General features: G+C 40.3%; 2 protein-coding genes across 10 annotated transcripts in view; both read left to right on the forward strand.

The window, feature by feature from the left end:
* LOC103624856 (phospholipid scramblase family member 5) overlaps nucleotides 1–12,527 on the forward strand; it is a 75,870-nt gene extending 63,343 nt beyond the window's left edge. For 4 of the 9 annotated variants that reach the window (XM_017726460.1, XM_017726462.1, XM_017726461.1 and 1 more), the window contains 6 exons: nucleotides 916–1,067; nucleotides 5,128–5,170; nucleotides 6,006–6,226; nucleotides 7,106–7,267; nucleotides 7,908–8,069; nucleotides 8,952–9,034. In XM_017726460.1, the coding sequence (XP_017581949.1) occupies nucleotides 916–1,067; nucleotides 5,128–5,170; nucleotides 6,006–6,226; nucleotides 7,106–7,267; nucleotides 7,908–8,069; nucleotides 8,952–8,990 (779 nt within the window). In that variant the 3' untranslated portion in view covers nucleotides 8,991–9,034. Of the gene's footprint in view, nucleotides 1–915; nucleotides 1,068–4,873; nucleotides 5,042–5,127; nucleotides 5,171–6,005; nucleotides 6,227–7,105; nucleotides 7,268–7,907; nucleotides 8,070–8,951; nucleotides 9,035–9,108 lie in introns of those variants that run through there. The other 5 variants (XM_017726466.1, XM_017726464.1, XM_017726465.1 and 2 more) reach the window with 5 other exon arrangements.
* The window catches only part of LOC103624857 (phospholipid scramblase 1), a 24,745-nt gene continuing 19,043 nt past the window's right edge, over nucleotides 8,979–14,680 (forward strand). Inside the window, exon 1 of the mRNA XM_017726455.1 lies at nucleotides 8,979–9,034. Coding sequence (XP_017581944.1) covers nucleotides 9,021–9,034 — 14 coding nt within the window. The 5' untranslated portion in view covers nucleotides 8,979–9,020. The remainder of the gene's footprint in view (nucleotides 9,035–14,680) is intronic.

Here is a 14,680-nt window from a genome sequence, read left to right on the forward strand (position 1 = left end):
AAGCACAGGGGCTCAGCTCAGTACAAGGATTTGCCATTTATATGGGGAGAGCTTCAGTTTACTCCTCCTTGTTCCTGCAGAACCAGTGTTGCTGAAGGCTGAGGAACAATGTGCCTGGAAAAACCAGTAGGAGTTTTTTGGAAAACCGATGGTTAAGGTGGTCACTGTGCTCTGGGAGACAGTGCCTGTGCCTGTGGAGGGGTGTGGATGTACAGGTGCCTGTGGTAGTAAATGCTCTTGTTACCTTCACAGCACCGGCCGGGGTGCTGATTACCATCACTGTGTGCTAAAGGACTTGTTTGTGACAGCAAACCAGAAAACACAGCACAATGATATCTGATCTATTCACTAAGATAATAATAAGCCACTATAAGAGGCTGTGTAGACTTTGATATCAGGGTTGTAACATCCATCTTGGGGAATCTGAGCTCCCTGGAAAAGTTCTCTCTAATTAGAGAAATTATGGGTGCCCTCAGGATGCTGGAAAGCATCTTGCTGTGAGCCAGCCCTCAGCAGCTCAGGGCACACAGGGCAGGTCACAGGGAGCAGGGCTGGGCAACCTGTGCTGAGGGGCTTCTGGCCACCCTGTGTGTGAGTCCAGGCCAGCTCCAGCCTTGTCACACAGGCTCTGTGCTCACCAGCTGTCAGAGCAGATCAGGTGCCCTCCAAGACCACATCTCCTCATTTAGCTTCATCTGCGGTGATTCCTCTTTGCGTATTCTAAGGCAGCTTTATGATCAGCATGCTCCACGTGTGGGACCATCAGGAGATTCCTTTTGGGTCCTCACTCCTGACCTGAACCGAAGTACTGATACAGTCACATGAAGAATGATGTTATTCCAGCTTTGATCCAAGAAGCTTGCTGCTCTTTTGTCCTGATATTTCTGGCGTTTTTTCTGTTTTTTTCTTCTGTAGAATCTCAGGGACAAGCCAAGCCAATCTTGAAGGATTACCTGCCTGGTTCTTCTGAAATTCCTCAACAGAATATGCCTGTTGAACCAACAAGTCTCTGGAAGCAAACGTCACACACTCATAACTTGCCACCTGGTCTGGAGTACCTGAACCAGGTCCTGAACCTTTCTGAATGTTAGAATTGTTATGTTTTCCTTTTACATTGCTTTGATACCCTGGAGGATGAGGTTTGGGTTTTTCTCCTTGGGGGAGGGGTAGTTTGAGGTGGGGAGGCTTTTTTGTTGTTTGATATTACTATGAAATAAGGAACATAAGAGAAACAAGCTTTTTCTTCATTGCTACCATTCACTTTATAGAAATTAGATTAACCTAAGTCCAAGTGGCTACAAACTTGAGTTAACTCTGTGTGGGGAAGAAAGTGCTAATGCCTGAGAGAGGAAGGTGCTTGGAAATGGAAGCAGAGAAGTAGGTCATAGGTGGGGAAGAAAAATGAACTCTTAAGTCATCTCCAGCCTACTGCTAAAGATGTGGCTGTTCCTTTTGCTCTGTGAAACCTCTCAGCTCCTGGAGCTCAGAGCACTGATTGTCTGCAACTCTGCTCCAGAAGTTTCATCTTTCCCTGAACATTTTTAGCAGGGGGTCACTCCCTGCTGTTGCTTTGACACTGACTGAGGTTTGCATTTCACATGTGGCTGGATTGTGCCACTCTTGCATGCTGAGTAAGGTGTCGCACATTCTGCCTGGTATGGGTGGGGACAGAATCAGGCCCCCAGCGTAGTCAGATCATGGTTCTGATACATCTCTGCTGTGTTTGCATTTTGGTGATGCTGGGCAATGTTTACTTCACTCAAGATGGGTATTTTAGGCATACATTATTTCTGGTAGTTTTGTACAGAAGCAGAAATGGAGCGTATTTTATATTTGGAGCTAAGTTACCTAGATACCTAATGAAATGGGGAGACTGTTCAGAAACAGTCTTTCATGTGGAGTGATGATTTTCATTTCAAGATGCTCAAACACAAAATTAAAGGTGTTGTCAATTACATGAGCGTTCGCTTACAGACTGTGGAAGCTACATTTTTTAGTCTAAAAGTGATTGTGATAGTAAGTACTTGGCAGGTTACGTATTCAGGCTCCTGTATGAACGTGAATTACACCTCAGATTTACGCAGATTATGTGGGCAAGCAAATACTATCACTCCATTTTATGGAAGCTTTGCATCTGACATTAAGACAAAAGAGCAGGTCACTCTCAGAGCTGTAAGTGGAACTGAAGACCTCATTCATGCGTGTTCTTGGCCTGTGCTGCAGCCTTGCTAATTATTCTCAATTTTCTCTGCTCTGAAAAGTGGGAAGCATGTGTGCAGTGCTGATTGTTGGCGTGTACCCACAGCTCGAGTTTCTGTGCATTGCAGAACGTTTTGGTGTGTGATGCTGAAGCCACACTGGCTGTGTGACTAATGAAACAGGCCCCTACAGGATAGGTGGGAACATAAAGGAGATCCCACCAGCAGGGAGAGGGCTGCCTGCAGAATGTATGTGGGATTCACAGCTGCTGGGGTAATCCCTTGGGATTTATCCTCATGGACTAAGAGATTTTCATGTAATTAAATGCTCAAGTGAAGATGTTTCTAGCAGAGCTTGGAATTATTTATGCCACTGGGAAGACTTCTGGAAGATTGTGCGTCATTCTAGTGCTGTGTGTAATGGAGGAAGGTGGGTCCAAACTGGAACAGGCACAGAGAGGTGCTACTGGAAGGGTATGGGGAATAGAGAACCTCCTTTAAAACAGGACTCCAACTGTTTTGTCTGTAGACTAAAAACAATACAATTGGAGAGGAAACCATGGCTGAGTGCCTAGGAGAGTAAACTGTGGGAAAGAGATATATTTAATTTATAGAATGACATTACTGGAAGAAAGATTATATAGAGAATGGTTGTGAATAAATACAGAATAACAAATAGAAATTACATTCTCCAGCAGGAGTGGGCAAGATAACTGGATAGATTTGAGAAAGCTGATTATATTTCTCAATAAGACCATGGTATGTTTGAAATAAGGATCCAAATTTAGTCAGTCTCAGAGACATCCCTACAATTTTACTCTAAATAGAAACCCAGGGATTGGATAAGAGGAAAGGAAAATATGTTTGCTGTAGGTAAAGGCTAGGTAGAAATATTTCACTCTGCAGACCCACACCCAGAGTCAGTTCAGGTGAAGGAATGATTCCAATCAGCTGCTTGAGGTGCACCAGAGAAGGGCAGAAAACTGCTTCTGCCTCAGCAAGCACAAGCCATGTTTTCTGTCTATCACTCTTTAAATAACTTTCTATGAAAAAAGTTACCTAAACCTCATTATTATCTTCTAGATTACAGCCATAACTCAAAGAATTGTTCAACATCCATAACAAAAATTGAAGGAACCTTTTCCCACAGCAAGAATAGACAGGTGAAACCTTGGAGAAGAATTGTCTGAGTAGCTCAGCTGCATGTTGTGCCACCATTCAGGTTTAACCACTTTTGTAAAAAACTTCTGCATTTAGAATTGGTTAGACTGATCAGATATAAATTTGATGCCAACAGAACTGAATACTGAGAATTAGCTGTGTATAAGGAATTTTAACATATCTGAGCTCAAGAGGACCAGACCCTTGTTAAACCAAAGGGCTTTGGGTGCTTTCAAATCCAAGTGCAGAATTCCCTCAATCCACAAATGCCCCAGTAAAAATGCATCAGAATAACTGCCTTGCAGAAACCAGTGGAAGGCAAAACAAGGATAACAAGTGGTACTGCTGTGTTGTCTCTACATTGTTTACATATTGTGCACAGCAAACCAAGACACAGACCAAAATCACTCAAAGCTTTTAACAATTCGGGCCCATTAATTTTCTTTTCTCTGTGAAAGTCTACATGAGGCAAAGAAATCCATATTAAAATCAATACTAAAATATTAAAATAGGCCTACCATCTTTAACTTGTTTATTCTCTTTCCATCAGCAGAGCCCTCCCCATGAGCTCCAAGAGCTCTCTCACGAGACCCCAACAACAAACAGCAAAGAGTTTTGGGAGAATATTTTTACATCTAAATATTTATTATTATTTCAATTACTGGCATACACATTTCAGAGATTAATGAAAGGGATGAAGAAGTTCCTCTTTTTACCAGCTTTTCTTTGCAGCCTGAACTAGCTGCAGGAGCTGACTAGAAGTGACAAATGGCTGCAACAGTTTGAATACATACCAGGCGAGATTTATCAATTTTAAAATATCCAGGCACTGGAGAGCTGTGACATGCTGGTCTCAGAAGGTCGCTGTGTGCTTTGTGTCTGCAGCTGTGAGTAATGGCCACACCCTGTGCCAGGCATTTGCCCATCAGGAAAAGAGATTGGTAAAGCCTAAAACTGTCACATAAAACAAGCATAAAAAGTCACATAAAACTGAAAGGTAGTCTGAAATTAAGTCTTGCTGGTTTTATAATGCTAACAACTGTTCTCCAAGAAAGAATAATGTCAGAGGGATGATAAGCACAGCAAAGCTGGGTATCATGGCAAGCAGTTTTTCTTCTGCATTTTTAACCAGCTCATGGGAGAAGATAGTTTCAGCCACCTGAAGGTTTTGCTCTTGCTTTGCTCATTCTGGTACCCTGGCATGACCATTTGCCAGATTTAGGGTGAAGGGGTCTTGTTCCTGAGATCAGAGTGTTAAAGCTGGTGTGTGCTGTCGTTGGCATCCCCTTACTGCCTTGCTGGGCTGCTCCAGCAGGGCCCTTTGGGATGTGGCCACTGTACATTTTGAGCTTGAGCCAAGGCTCACTCACTCCTGCACTGCCATGGTGCCCAGCACCAACCTTGTATCTAGGGTAAGGGGCTTCCCCTCTGCCAAAGAGGAGCAACAGGAGCAAGAAGTGAATTCTGCTGCTTGCACACAACTTTCTGTTGCTGTTGTCTTCTTATTCCCCCAGTGAAGATTATTTTTCATTAAACATGTGGGTGAATTACATGGCCACAGCACAGTAATGTCACATTCCTCAGCCATAATTTCAGAGAGAAGTCTGAAGTGTGACTTGAGCAAGCCTTCAGGCACCCAGCCTGTGCACCTCTGGAAGGAAAGAAATCTTAGTAACAGGAAGGTGAGCAATAAAAATAGACAGATGACCACTGGCAGCCCCAGACCTATCCAAGACCCACCATCTTGTTTATTTTTTTTTTTAAACAGCTGGACCAGATAATTATTCATCAGCAAGTGGAGCTTCTGGAAGGTATGATGCAATCCTTGTCACCCTTTAACAGTGCTGGTACATGGGTGTCTCCAAAAGGCATCCAAGTCTTGCCCCCAGCTCACTGAAGTCACTGTGAACCCTCTTGCTGCCCTTGTGTCAGGCTGTTCTGTAGTGATAGTGTGGGGAAGACTCACTTTATTGTTTGCCAGTTCTACAGCAAACCACTGCGGGGTGAGTAATCTCTGCAACAGTCTTAAATTCTCTCCCTCAGACAACTCCCTCTCATCTTTACAATCCATGGAAAAATTTTTTGCCTTTAACAATAACTAACATACTATGAGAAACAAAGCAAATAGAGAAAGGAAGGTCAGAAAACAGAAAATGAAGCAAAAGGTTTTCTAATTACTTAGTTTCTCAGAATTGCAAAGTACTGAACAGTTATTAAGTTCTGCCAGTTAAACATTGTCAAATGTATTTCTCCCATTCAAAATGGTTTTGGCCTGATTCTCAAATGATCTGCTGGGTGAAAGCTTTCTCATTGAAGTGGGTCAGTCTCAGGATGTTACTTTTCACAGATGATGAAGTAAGAAAAGCCCCAAACAAAAACTCAGGATCTGAATTCTCTTTTGTGATATGTACTTTAGTGTACAGCAAATCAAAGTGTGAATTAATTCCTTCAAGATAAAGACCTTGCACTATTATTTCCTTATACTTGTATATTTTCTTTGTGTTGCTACTTCAAAACAATTTTTTAAACAATCTTTCTCATAGACATTTAGAATAAATGCTCATATATGTATATATCCACTAACATTATACTAAGGTAGTAAAAAACATTATATAAGTTAATGTTCTACTTGTTTTGCTTTATTAGCCATACTCGGCACAGAGACCTCCAGCAAATATGAGATAAAAAACCATTTGGGACAAAGAGTTTACTTTGCAGTAGAAGAGAACGGCTGCTTTGACCGCCAGCTGTGCTCGCCTATAAGGTCTTTCACCATAAGGATTGCGGATAACACGGGACGGGAGGTGATCCGAGTCATCAGACCCTTGAGGTGCAACAGCTGCTGGTTCCCCTGCTTCCTGCAGGAGGTGAGGGAATCCCAAATGCCTTTTGTCCCAGCATCTCGCTGTGCAGCTCCTCGAGGGTGGCAGGAAGGAGTTCAGTTCATAAATGAGTTCTGTTCCCAGTGTACCTCCTCCCTTCCATGGGACCTGGCTTTGCTGACATCCCACACAAAGCTTTGGTGTCTGATGATGTCTCTCCAGTCTAACACCCAAAACACTGCCTGCCCTGACACAGAGAGAGATCACGCACTGGGCTCCAGGAGGGTGAAGGATGGAAACTCTCTGGAGGCCACTGGGGTGAGTGGGTGTGGCTGGGAAGCCGCTCTCTAAGGAAGCTGAGGCTTCACTCTGTGGATCTGCCTCTTCAGGGCCATATATCTCTGGGAAATTGCAGAACGTGGATGTAAGCTGCTTGGAGTGAAAAATGCAGATCCCATATAGCATCAGGTCTTACCCTCCGTGTTTTTTGACTCTCCTTCACTCAGATATCTTTCTTGTGTTACAAAAACGTTTACAGGTTATCTCATCCACTTACCTTCCTAGCACTGCATCAGGATTTTTAAAGAGAAGGTCCTTTGGTAGTACAGCTGCTTAAAAAAGCTTATAGGATACTCTCTGAATACAGTAACAGTTTTTTTCCCAGTTTAGAGATTTTATAGTCTTATATCGTATGTAAGATTTTGGCTTCTGGTGCGGCTTTTGAGCTTCATATTGTCCACTATATTTAAAAACACCATTAGACAGTTTTGCAATATCCAGTTCCATGTTTGGTAACATGGTATGTTACTGTATTTGGTAAAGAAATATTTTGTCATTATATAAACAATACTCTATCATGGAAAAATAAGTCAATATAAAATCAGCTAAACACATTTTTTGTTGTTGTTTTCTTTTGTTTGCTAGTTAGAAGTTCAGTCCCCACCAGGTACAATAGCTGGGTACGTTGTACAGAACTGGGACCCTTTTCTGCCGAAGTTTACTATACAGAATCAAAGTAAAGAAGATGTATTAAAAGTAATTGGCCCATGTGCAACCTGTGGCTGTTTTGATGATGTTGACTTTGAGGTATGTTTTGTACAAGTGTTAACAATTTAAAGGTTTTACTACTTGGAATAAATTTCTCAGATGAGAGGGAGAGTGGGAGATACTTGAAGAAACCCTGAACAGAGTTTCTGATGTGAACAAAGTGCTTTGCCTTAGTCAAGAATCATAAAGGAATTTTTGGGTTTATCAACTCATTATCCAAATCAGAAGACTCCAGTGCATACTGTCTGAAATTTCAGTATACTCTGAAAAACAATGCAGGTGGCTATTCTCTCTCTGCATAATGGAGAGGATATCTGTCCCCTGAGGGGACAGTGGTCCACAGCAGTTTGGCTAGGAGAGTATAAAAAACATGATACAGGAAAAACCCACAGCACTGTGAAAGAAAGACAAAACTGGCATAAACTTTCACAATTGCTTTCTCCCACTTTTTGTCAGCTCTAAAGATGCTGATGTTTCCAAACTTGAGACCCTTTCTTGTGTGCCACTCGTAAAGGGTTTTGACACTAATAGAACATTGCAGCAATAAGAATAAAAGGAGAACCTGACAACTATAGCATACTCTGCATGTCAGGACAGAGTCATTAATTCTGTGGAGATGTCATCAGTGTGTACTTGATTTGTTTACATCTATGTCTGTTCCTGTTTTTTCTTTGTGCAGGTAAAAGCTCTCAATGAGATGACAACGATTGGCAAAATTTCCAAGTATTGGTCTGGATTTGTCAACAACATCTTTACCAACACTGCCAACTTTGGGATCCAGGTTCCTGTAGATCTTGATGTGAGGATCAAGGCAGTAATGATTGGTGCTTGTTTCCTCATTGTAAGTGTGCAAGGTGGAGAGGCAGACCCATAGAGACCTGCAGACCAGGGCCAAAGGGGCTCTTGCTGTCAGCTGAGAGCTACAAAATGCAAGTGCAGTGGAAAGCCAAACCCAATATCTAAAAGATAAATTAACTGAAAAACTTCTAATTTTTATGTTTTTGATTTTAAAAAAAGTGTTTAAATTTTTGTTTATTAAACAGTTTAGGTAATATTACACATGCAGTTCAGTATTTTGTATGTCAGGATCAAACCTCAACATATTTGTCAAACCTTCCAAACTCCCCCAAACCCCTTATCACGTTTGAACAAGTGTATGAACCAAAAAAAAAGTTATGTTGTTTCTAATGGTAATTTCAAACCAATTCAATAGTTCTGTTGAGTATTGCATGTAAGACCTTCAGGTCATATAAAAATTCCTACAAAAATTCTCTCATGGAGGTAATCGTAAGAATTATATGAGAAGGAGAATAGTCAGTGCTAGGGGTTAAGTTGCGTGTTTTCTAGAATTAGAAATTGATATTTGCTGTGTAGTTCTTTTGCCAATGTAACTGTGTTAACATGAAGTGGTTTCAAAATAATCTGTGATACTTACATCAGAGAATATAAACCAAAATTACAATACTGTTTAAATTATTCACTGCAAAGTGTTTGCTTCAAAATTCCATCAACAATTCAGAAATTTTGCTTTTAGTAGAATAGAAATGACAGTTAAGATTTTTGGATTGTCCCCTCCAAAACTCCTGTTTCTCAGAGGCAGTGATAAAAAGTGATTGACTAATATAATTACTTAATGTAACAAAAGCCTACAAGTAAGACTTTTGATAGTAATTGTTGCATTTTTGTGCCTTCCATATCTAATTCACAGTTTGTTTATTTGTAGGACTTAATGTTCTTTGAAAACTCTTTGGATGGATTATAACAAGATGACAGAAACAATGAAATATGCAGAATGTGTTTCAGTAGGTAAAAATGAACATAAGTTGATCTTCTTGCTTTGAAGACTTACACATTTCTAATTCTTTTTCATTTTCTTCCAGAAATCACTTGAGCTTTGGACATGATTTTGAACTGCAAAAATCCTTGTTCCTTATAGGAAAAGACAGGGAGCTAATGATTATGTTTATTAAAATATGTCTCATGTAAATAATAATTTCCCACTTACATTTTATATGTGCTGTGGCTTAACACATAATTTTCACACAGAGCACCATTGCTTTGGAACAGTGCTATTCTCTTCTTTCTCTTTTGATGTTCCTGCATGGGAAATCATGAAAGATTAGATGAAAGCTTGCAGCATCACTGATGAAAGTCTATGTTTAGAGAAGCCTTTGATGTTTTGCAAGTGCTGGTACCAGCTACTAACCACATGAGGGTGTGTTCTGGGGCTTTTGCTTTTTTATAATTTTAGAAGTAATTTTCTGATTTGTTATTTAATTAACAGTAGCAAACTGATACTGAAAGTAGCAAATATAAAGACATACCCAATGGGAAGATCAAGATGTTACCTGTTTCACTGAGTGGAAGAAGGGAAGTTACATTTGCTAGTAAATTAATTTTGTGACAAAGATTGTTTTAATGAGTGGCAGCCAGAAATTCAGCTTCCAGCCCTAGACTTGGGAAGGTAAGCTTTATTCAGAAAATCTGGTATTCCACTATTCCCACTAAAGGCAGGCCATAGATAAAGTTTGAGAAATTGTCCTCTGTATGCTAGGGGCTCACAAATCACTTCCCTTTGTACTATGCAGTGTTAAGGATCTTTGCTGCCATCTACTCAAGGCTTTCCTTGAAAGGTTTGTTCCTCTTTGTAATATCTGGTGGCTGATAATTTTTCATTCAGACTTGCTAATGGCCATCCTAGAACAGAATTACTCTTTTCCTTTGGCAAGCTCAAGTATTTTCTATGATGACTGCGCAGAAGGAGCTTTTTGTAGTTCAGCAGTTTTACACAGCTGTTCATTCCTGCAGTCACACGTCATCATACTGTTCCCAAACATTCCCACAAACAGGTTTTCGCTAATACAAACTTCCTTCGTAGGAACTGTATATATGCAGGACAAAACCAGTTTTTTTTGCTGTTTTTGCAAAGTGTTTGCTCTATGAACTTGCTTATGCCTCTCAAAAACTTCAGCAGGTCCTTCAAGAAGCAAACCAGTACCATAAAATATTGGTGGCAAACCAAATTGCTCTCATAGTCGCCAGTCAAGTTTCTAAGGGGAACATTTTTCAAATCACTAAAAATGCTGGAGATTTTTTTTTTTTTTTTTACTGTCAACCAGTAATTCAGTTCTTGCAAACAACCAACACATCAACGGAAAGAGAGGAGATAATGAATAATTCATAAAAATGAAAAAGAGCTAAATTTATCAGGTGATTAATTCTCAACAAATATTTAGACTAATTTTAAATTAATGTTCGTGGATATGAATTCAAACACAGTGAAGTCAGGAAGTTGCAACTAACGTTCCTATAGTGAAATTAACTCAGGAATGCTTGTAGATTTAAACAGTATGTTTTAGATTATATACCACACTTAGGTATTTATACAGATTTACATATGTCTTGAAAATAATTGTGGTTAACAAGCTCTGACAATCATCATTATCTGTTAACCATTTCACTACTGGCTCTCGCTGTGACTCGCAGCAGTGCAATCAGGCTGCACGAATTGGGAGCTCACAGAGAGCCACTGCTGCCACCTTTCCCAGGAGGAAGCACCCTGTGAGCTTCGTGGGCAAGAAGCTCCCTCGTGTGGAAATTCAGGAATTTGCAGAGGAATGCAGGATACTTTTTGCTATTCTCGCTGATCTCACACTGGTGTCGTTCTGTTAAACTCAGCTCCTGCACTCCTGACTGTAGACTCAGTAAAAGAACCAGACTTTTTTTTTTTTTTCTCTTTAAATCCCTTTGCCATCTTAGACAGCAGTCACTGTTATTGTAGCCCATTATCTTGGCTCTTGTGCACTGTTGTTGAGCTGTGTGTGTCTGAATGCTTGACTGTATTCAGTGCCTGTAAGATCAGCAGGATCCTCACCTATCTCCCACTTCCCTTCTGCAATTTCCAGTCTTCTTGTGGCCCTTTAAAAGCCAAAGACATCTCTGAAGCAAATGCGTCCGACCTCATTGAAGTCAACACAAAATAAGGTTTTATTTACCTGCAGGGCTGAATTTGGCTGTGAGTGTCTATGTATATACCTTGTAGGTAAGCAATATGTGCATATATTTTTTTAATGAATTGCAGCCAGATGATAATACTGGATTCCTCACACTTAGTGTCTTTGTTGCTGTTTTGTGTGTTAATACAAGGTTTTTTGCTGTAAAATGTGTACGTATATGAGTATGTTTGAATGCCTCTGTTTACACTGAGAGGCAGATTCTGGGACATACAAGAACAGGGTTATCCCTTGGGTAAAACAAGCAGTGGAGCTGGGATGACTCTTGCTGCTTAGAACTCCCTCGGCAGCATGCTTACCTCTGTTCCACCCTTCAGCATCCTGGTAGAAATTCAGTGCTGTGCTGGTTTGGGCAAATTTGGAAATTAATTTCTGGGCAGGGAGCAGCAATAGGGGATACACATCATAAAGTCGCCCCAAGACCAGTGCCAGCACTTTTCCAGCTGGGAGGTTCTTCATCTAAACCACAGCTGCCACACAAGGGCAAGTATCCATTCTCAGCAGAGTTCATGGAGTTCTGGATGATATTGCTATAGAAGAGCCAGTGTGTTCTAAGATCTTAACAACCTGCAGCTCTAATTTAACCCTTTCTTATTAATAGCAATGTGTTTCATGTTATGGGAGCTATATATGCTCACCTTTCACGGTTCCCCCATGGGCTAGGAGTGGCTCTCCAAAAAAGAATTCAGAATCCCCCAAAGGGTTACAGGTATTTTCTGAAGCAAATTCATGTCCTGGATATCATCTAGAAAGAAACATGATTGCTCTAATGAAACAGAAATTTTACTTAATGCGGCCAAGCAAATATTTTTGATCAGTAGCCAAACTGTAAATCTGTGTAGTTCACACTCCTTGTGTTCAGTAGATGGCAGCAACAGCTCATTATATTTACCTTTGCACACATCATAAGCTATACCCAGGACGCTGATTAAAGTTCAACATACCTTTAACCTCTAATTAAATTCTACTCTTAACTGAAGGACTTTATTTTCTGTGTCTGATATTAAACCTCTGCCATATGATACTGGGTTATGTTTATTGCCTGTATTCACAGCTGAATTACTGGTTGTTTCATGAGATCTGGTCAGAGCATGGGCAGAATACAATCTACCACAAAGTGAGCTCCTCTGGTCATCACCCAGCCTACTTTTTGCACTTGAAGCATCTCTCCAGCTTCTGCAGATGGACAAAGGAGTAGCCCCAGCTCCAGGACACTTCTTACCTTCTGCAGAAACATAAAGTGCCATGTGTAAAGGAGATTGCTGTGTACTGGTGTCCGTAGAAATGTAGGTTTCTGTGGGAAAAAGGTCATGTAATGATGGTCTATCACTATGTGCTGTACTGGGGCAGAGAGATGGAAATCCCCTGTCGTGCCACAAACCCAGGTGACACCAGCATGTGGGGAGGAGCTGGTTTGTCCGTGGGAAGATCAGACACTTCCTGTAAGAGTGAAGACACAGTCTCTGTAAGTTCTGAGATTGTTTGGTTGTCTGATAATTTGGTGAATGAAAAAGGGTATTTCTCTTTGTAGACTTTGCTGTGTGTATTGAAAAACTCTTTTTGTGTCAATTTGGTTATTTGTTTTAGGATTAGGAAATGATCCAAAATGCACATTTTCTAATAGAGTTGTCTGAGTGAAACTGTTTAGAAAAAAAAAGATGAAATTTCCTCCTCCTGATGCTCATCTTAGTTGTATTGATTTCTTTTCAATTAGAATGGTATGTTCTATGTTAGAATCATAAATCCTAGTTTAATTCAAAGATCAACTTTAGGTGTTTTGATGTGCTTTTTTCTTGACTTAAAATGTCTCCCTTAGGAGGCAAAAACCACTTCAGCTCGTTAGGGAAAATTACCCCATATACTCTGAAAGGAGATTTGGGTTTCTTTGTGGGCTATGTGTTTTTTTTTTCTAAAATCCTAGATCTTTTTCTAAACTTCATCTCGCTTAGGAATAGCTTACTTAACATGAAATCATAATTCAAGAATTCTCTTAGTCCTTGCCACAAGACAACATCTTATCCATGATTTGTCAGCATTTTACTACTTCAGTCCTCTGAAGTGAAGTGAACAAAATAATCTTGAAGGTAATAATAATTACTTTTTGAATGAGACAACCCAGGACAGATACAGCTTTCTGCTTTCTTATGTATTTCTTAGTATTCTTGCAAAAGCACAAAAGATCAATGTTGAAAATTGATCTCAGTTCGCAATTAGGTCTTATCTCCGGTCTCTCTTTGCAAAAACAGTACAGAGACATCTCACCTCTCTTCTCACTTTAATTTTCTTCTGGAAAGGAAGTGTAAACATAGTTACTACAGCATTGCAGTAGGACTCAGAGGCCTGACCTCTTGTGCTCATACCCGGCAGACCTACCTGAAAGTTTACTGTATTAATGTACAGGGGAGTACACAATACACCCAACATCAGGTCTCATAGTCCATGGAGACACACACTGAGGTCCATGTTGGTGGGCTCTGTTTCCAGTGTGGAGTCCTGCAACTGGGTACAAAACTGCAGCACAGCTACTCACAAAGCTGCTTTGTCAGTCTTGATTTTGGCGTAAGTTTATTTGCTGTGTTACATGGAGTAAATCTATCCTTCATTTAGTATCATGCTTCATGAGGAATAAATAAGTGAAGCAATCTTATATAGATCTAACTTCAATGCTTTCTGAGGCTGCAGGTTCAGTTTTGTGTATTTCTTATTATGTGGTCTCTGGCCAGAATATCCTTAAATCTGGATATTGGCAAGCAGATAAGCATGCAGACTGCAGAAGTGCTTAAAGCTAAGTGAGCACTTCGTGGGCTCTTATTTCTAAACAGCCCAGCACCTTGCAGGTTTAATCCTTGAAAAACTGTAGTAAAAGAAGTTGATAAGACATACAAGTTCTCACATAAAATTGTAATTGGGAGGAAAATCCCCACTTACTTGAGCAACCTTAATAATTCTGTTGCTTGTTTATCTAAAGTCAGAGTAAATGCTGACAGATTAGTGCTCTTCTCCGTCCCCTACAAGGGAAGTTGCACTTTAGATATGTTAGACTGGAAAACACAGAAGCTCACGTGACAAATTTTCCATGTTTAAGTTTCTGTAGGCCATTCATAATATGTGTAAAAATGTTTTTATTCTGACATCTGGGTGAGTATTGAAGGGAAAATTACCTGAAAGTTATTTCATCAGGACTGATTAACTTGATGTGCTTTTGCACTTTAAGATACTCATTTGAAGGACTTGTTTTTCTCTGTTCCAGTCGCATTAGGTAAGTGCTCTATTTACATTGGTGATGTTTTGTATTAGAAAAACCCATACAAAACAACAACAAAATCACAAAAAGTCCTGCAAGCTTCTGTTGCAGACATTGCTCTATTGAGAAATACCTGTTTCTATCTAGAAATGACCCTGGGCATTTTTTCTTTCTGCCTCCTCCCCCCCCTCCCCC

Source organism: Corvus brachyrhynchos, unplaced genomic scaffold (assembly GCF_000691975.1).
Source record: "Corvus brachyrhynchos isolate BGI_N302 unplaced genomic scaffold, ASM69197v1 scaffold221, whole genome shotgun sequence".
Taxonomy (NCBI): domain Eukaryota; kingdom Metazoa; phylum Chordata; class Aves; order Passeriformes; family Corvidae; genus Corvus; species Corvus brachyrhynchos.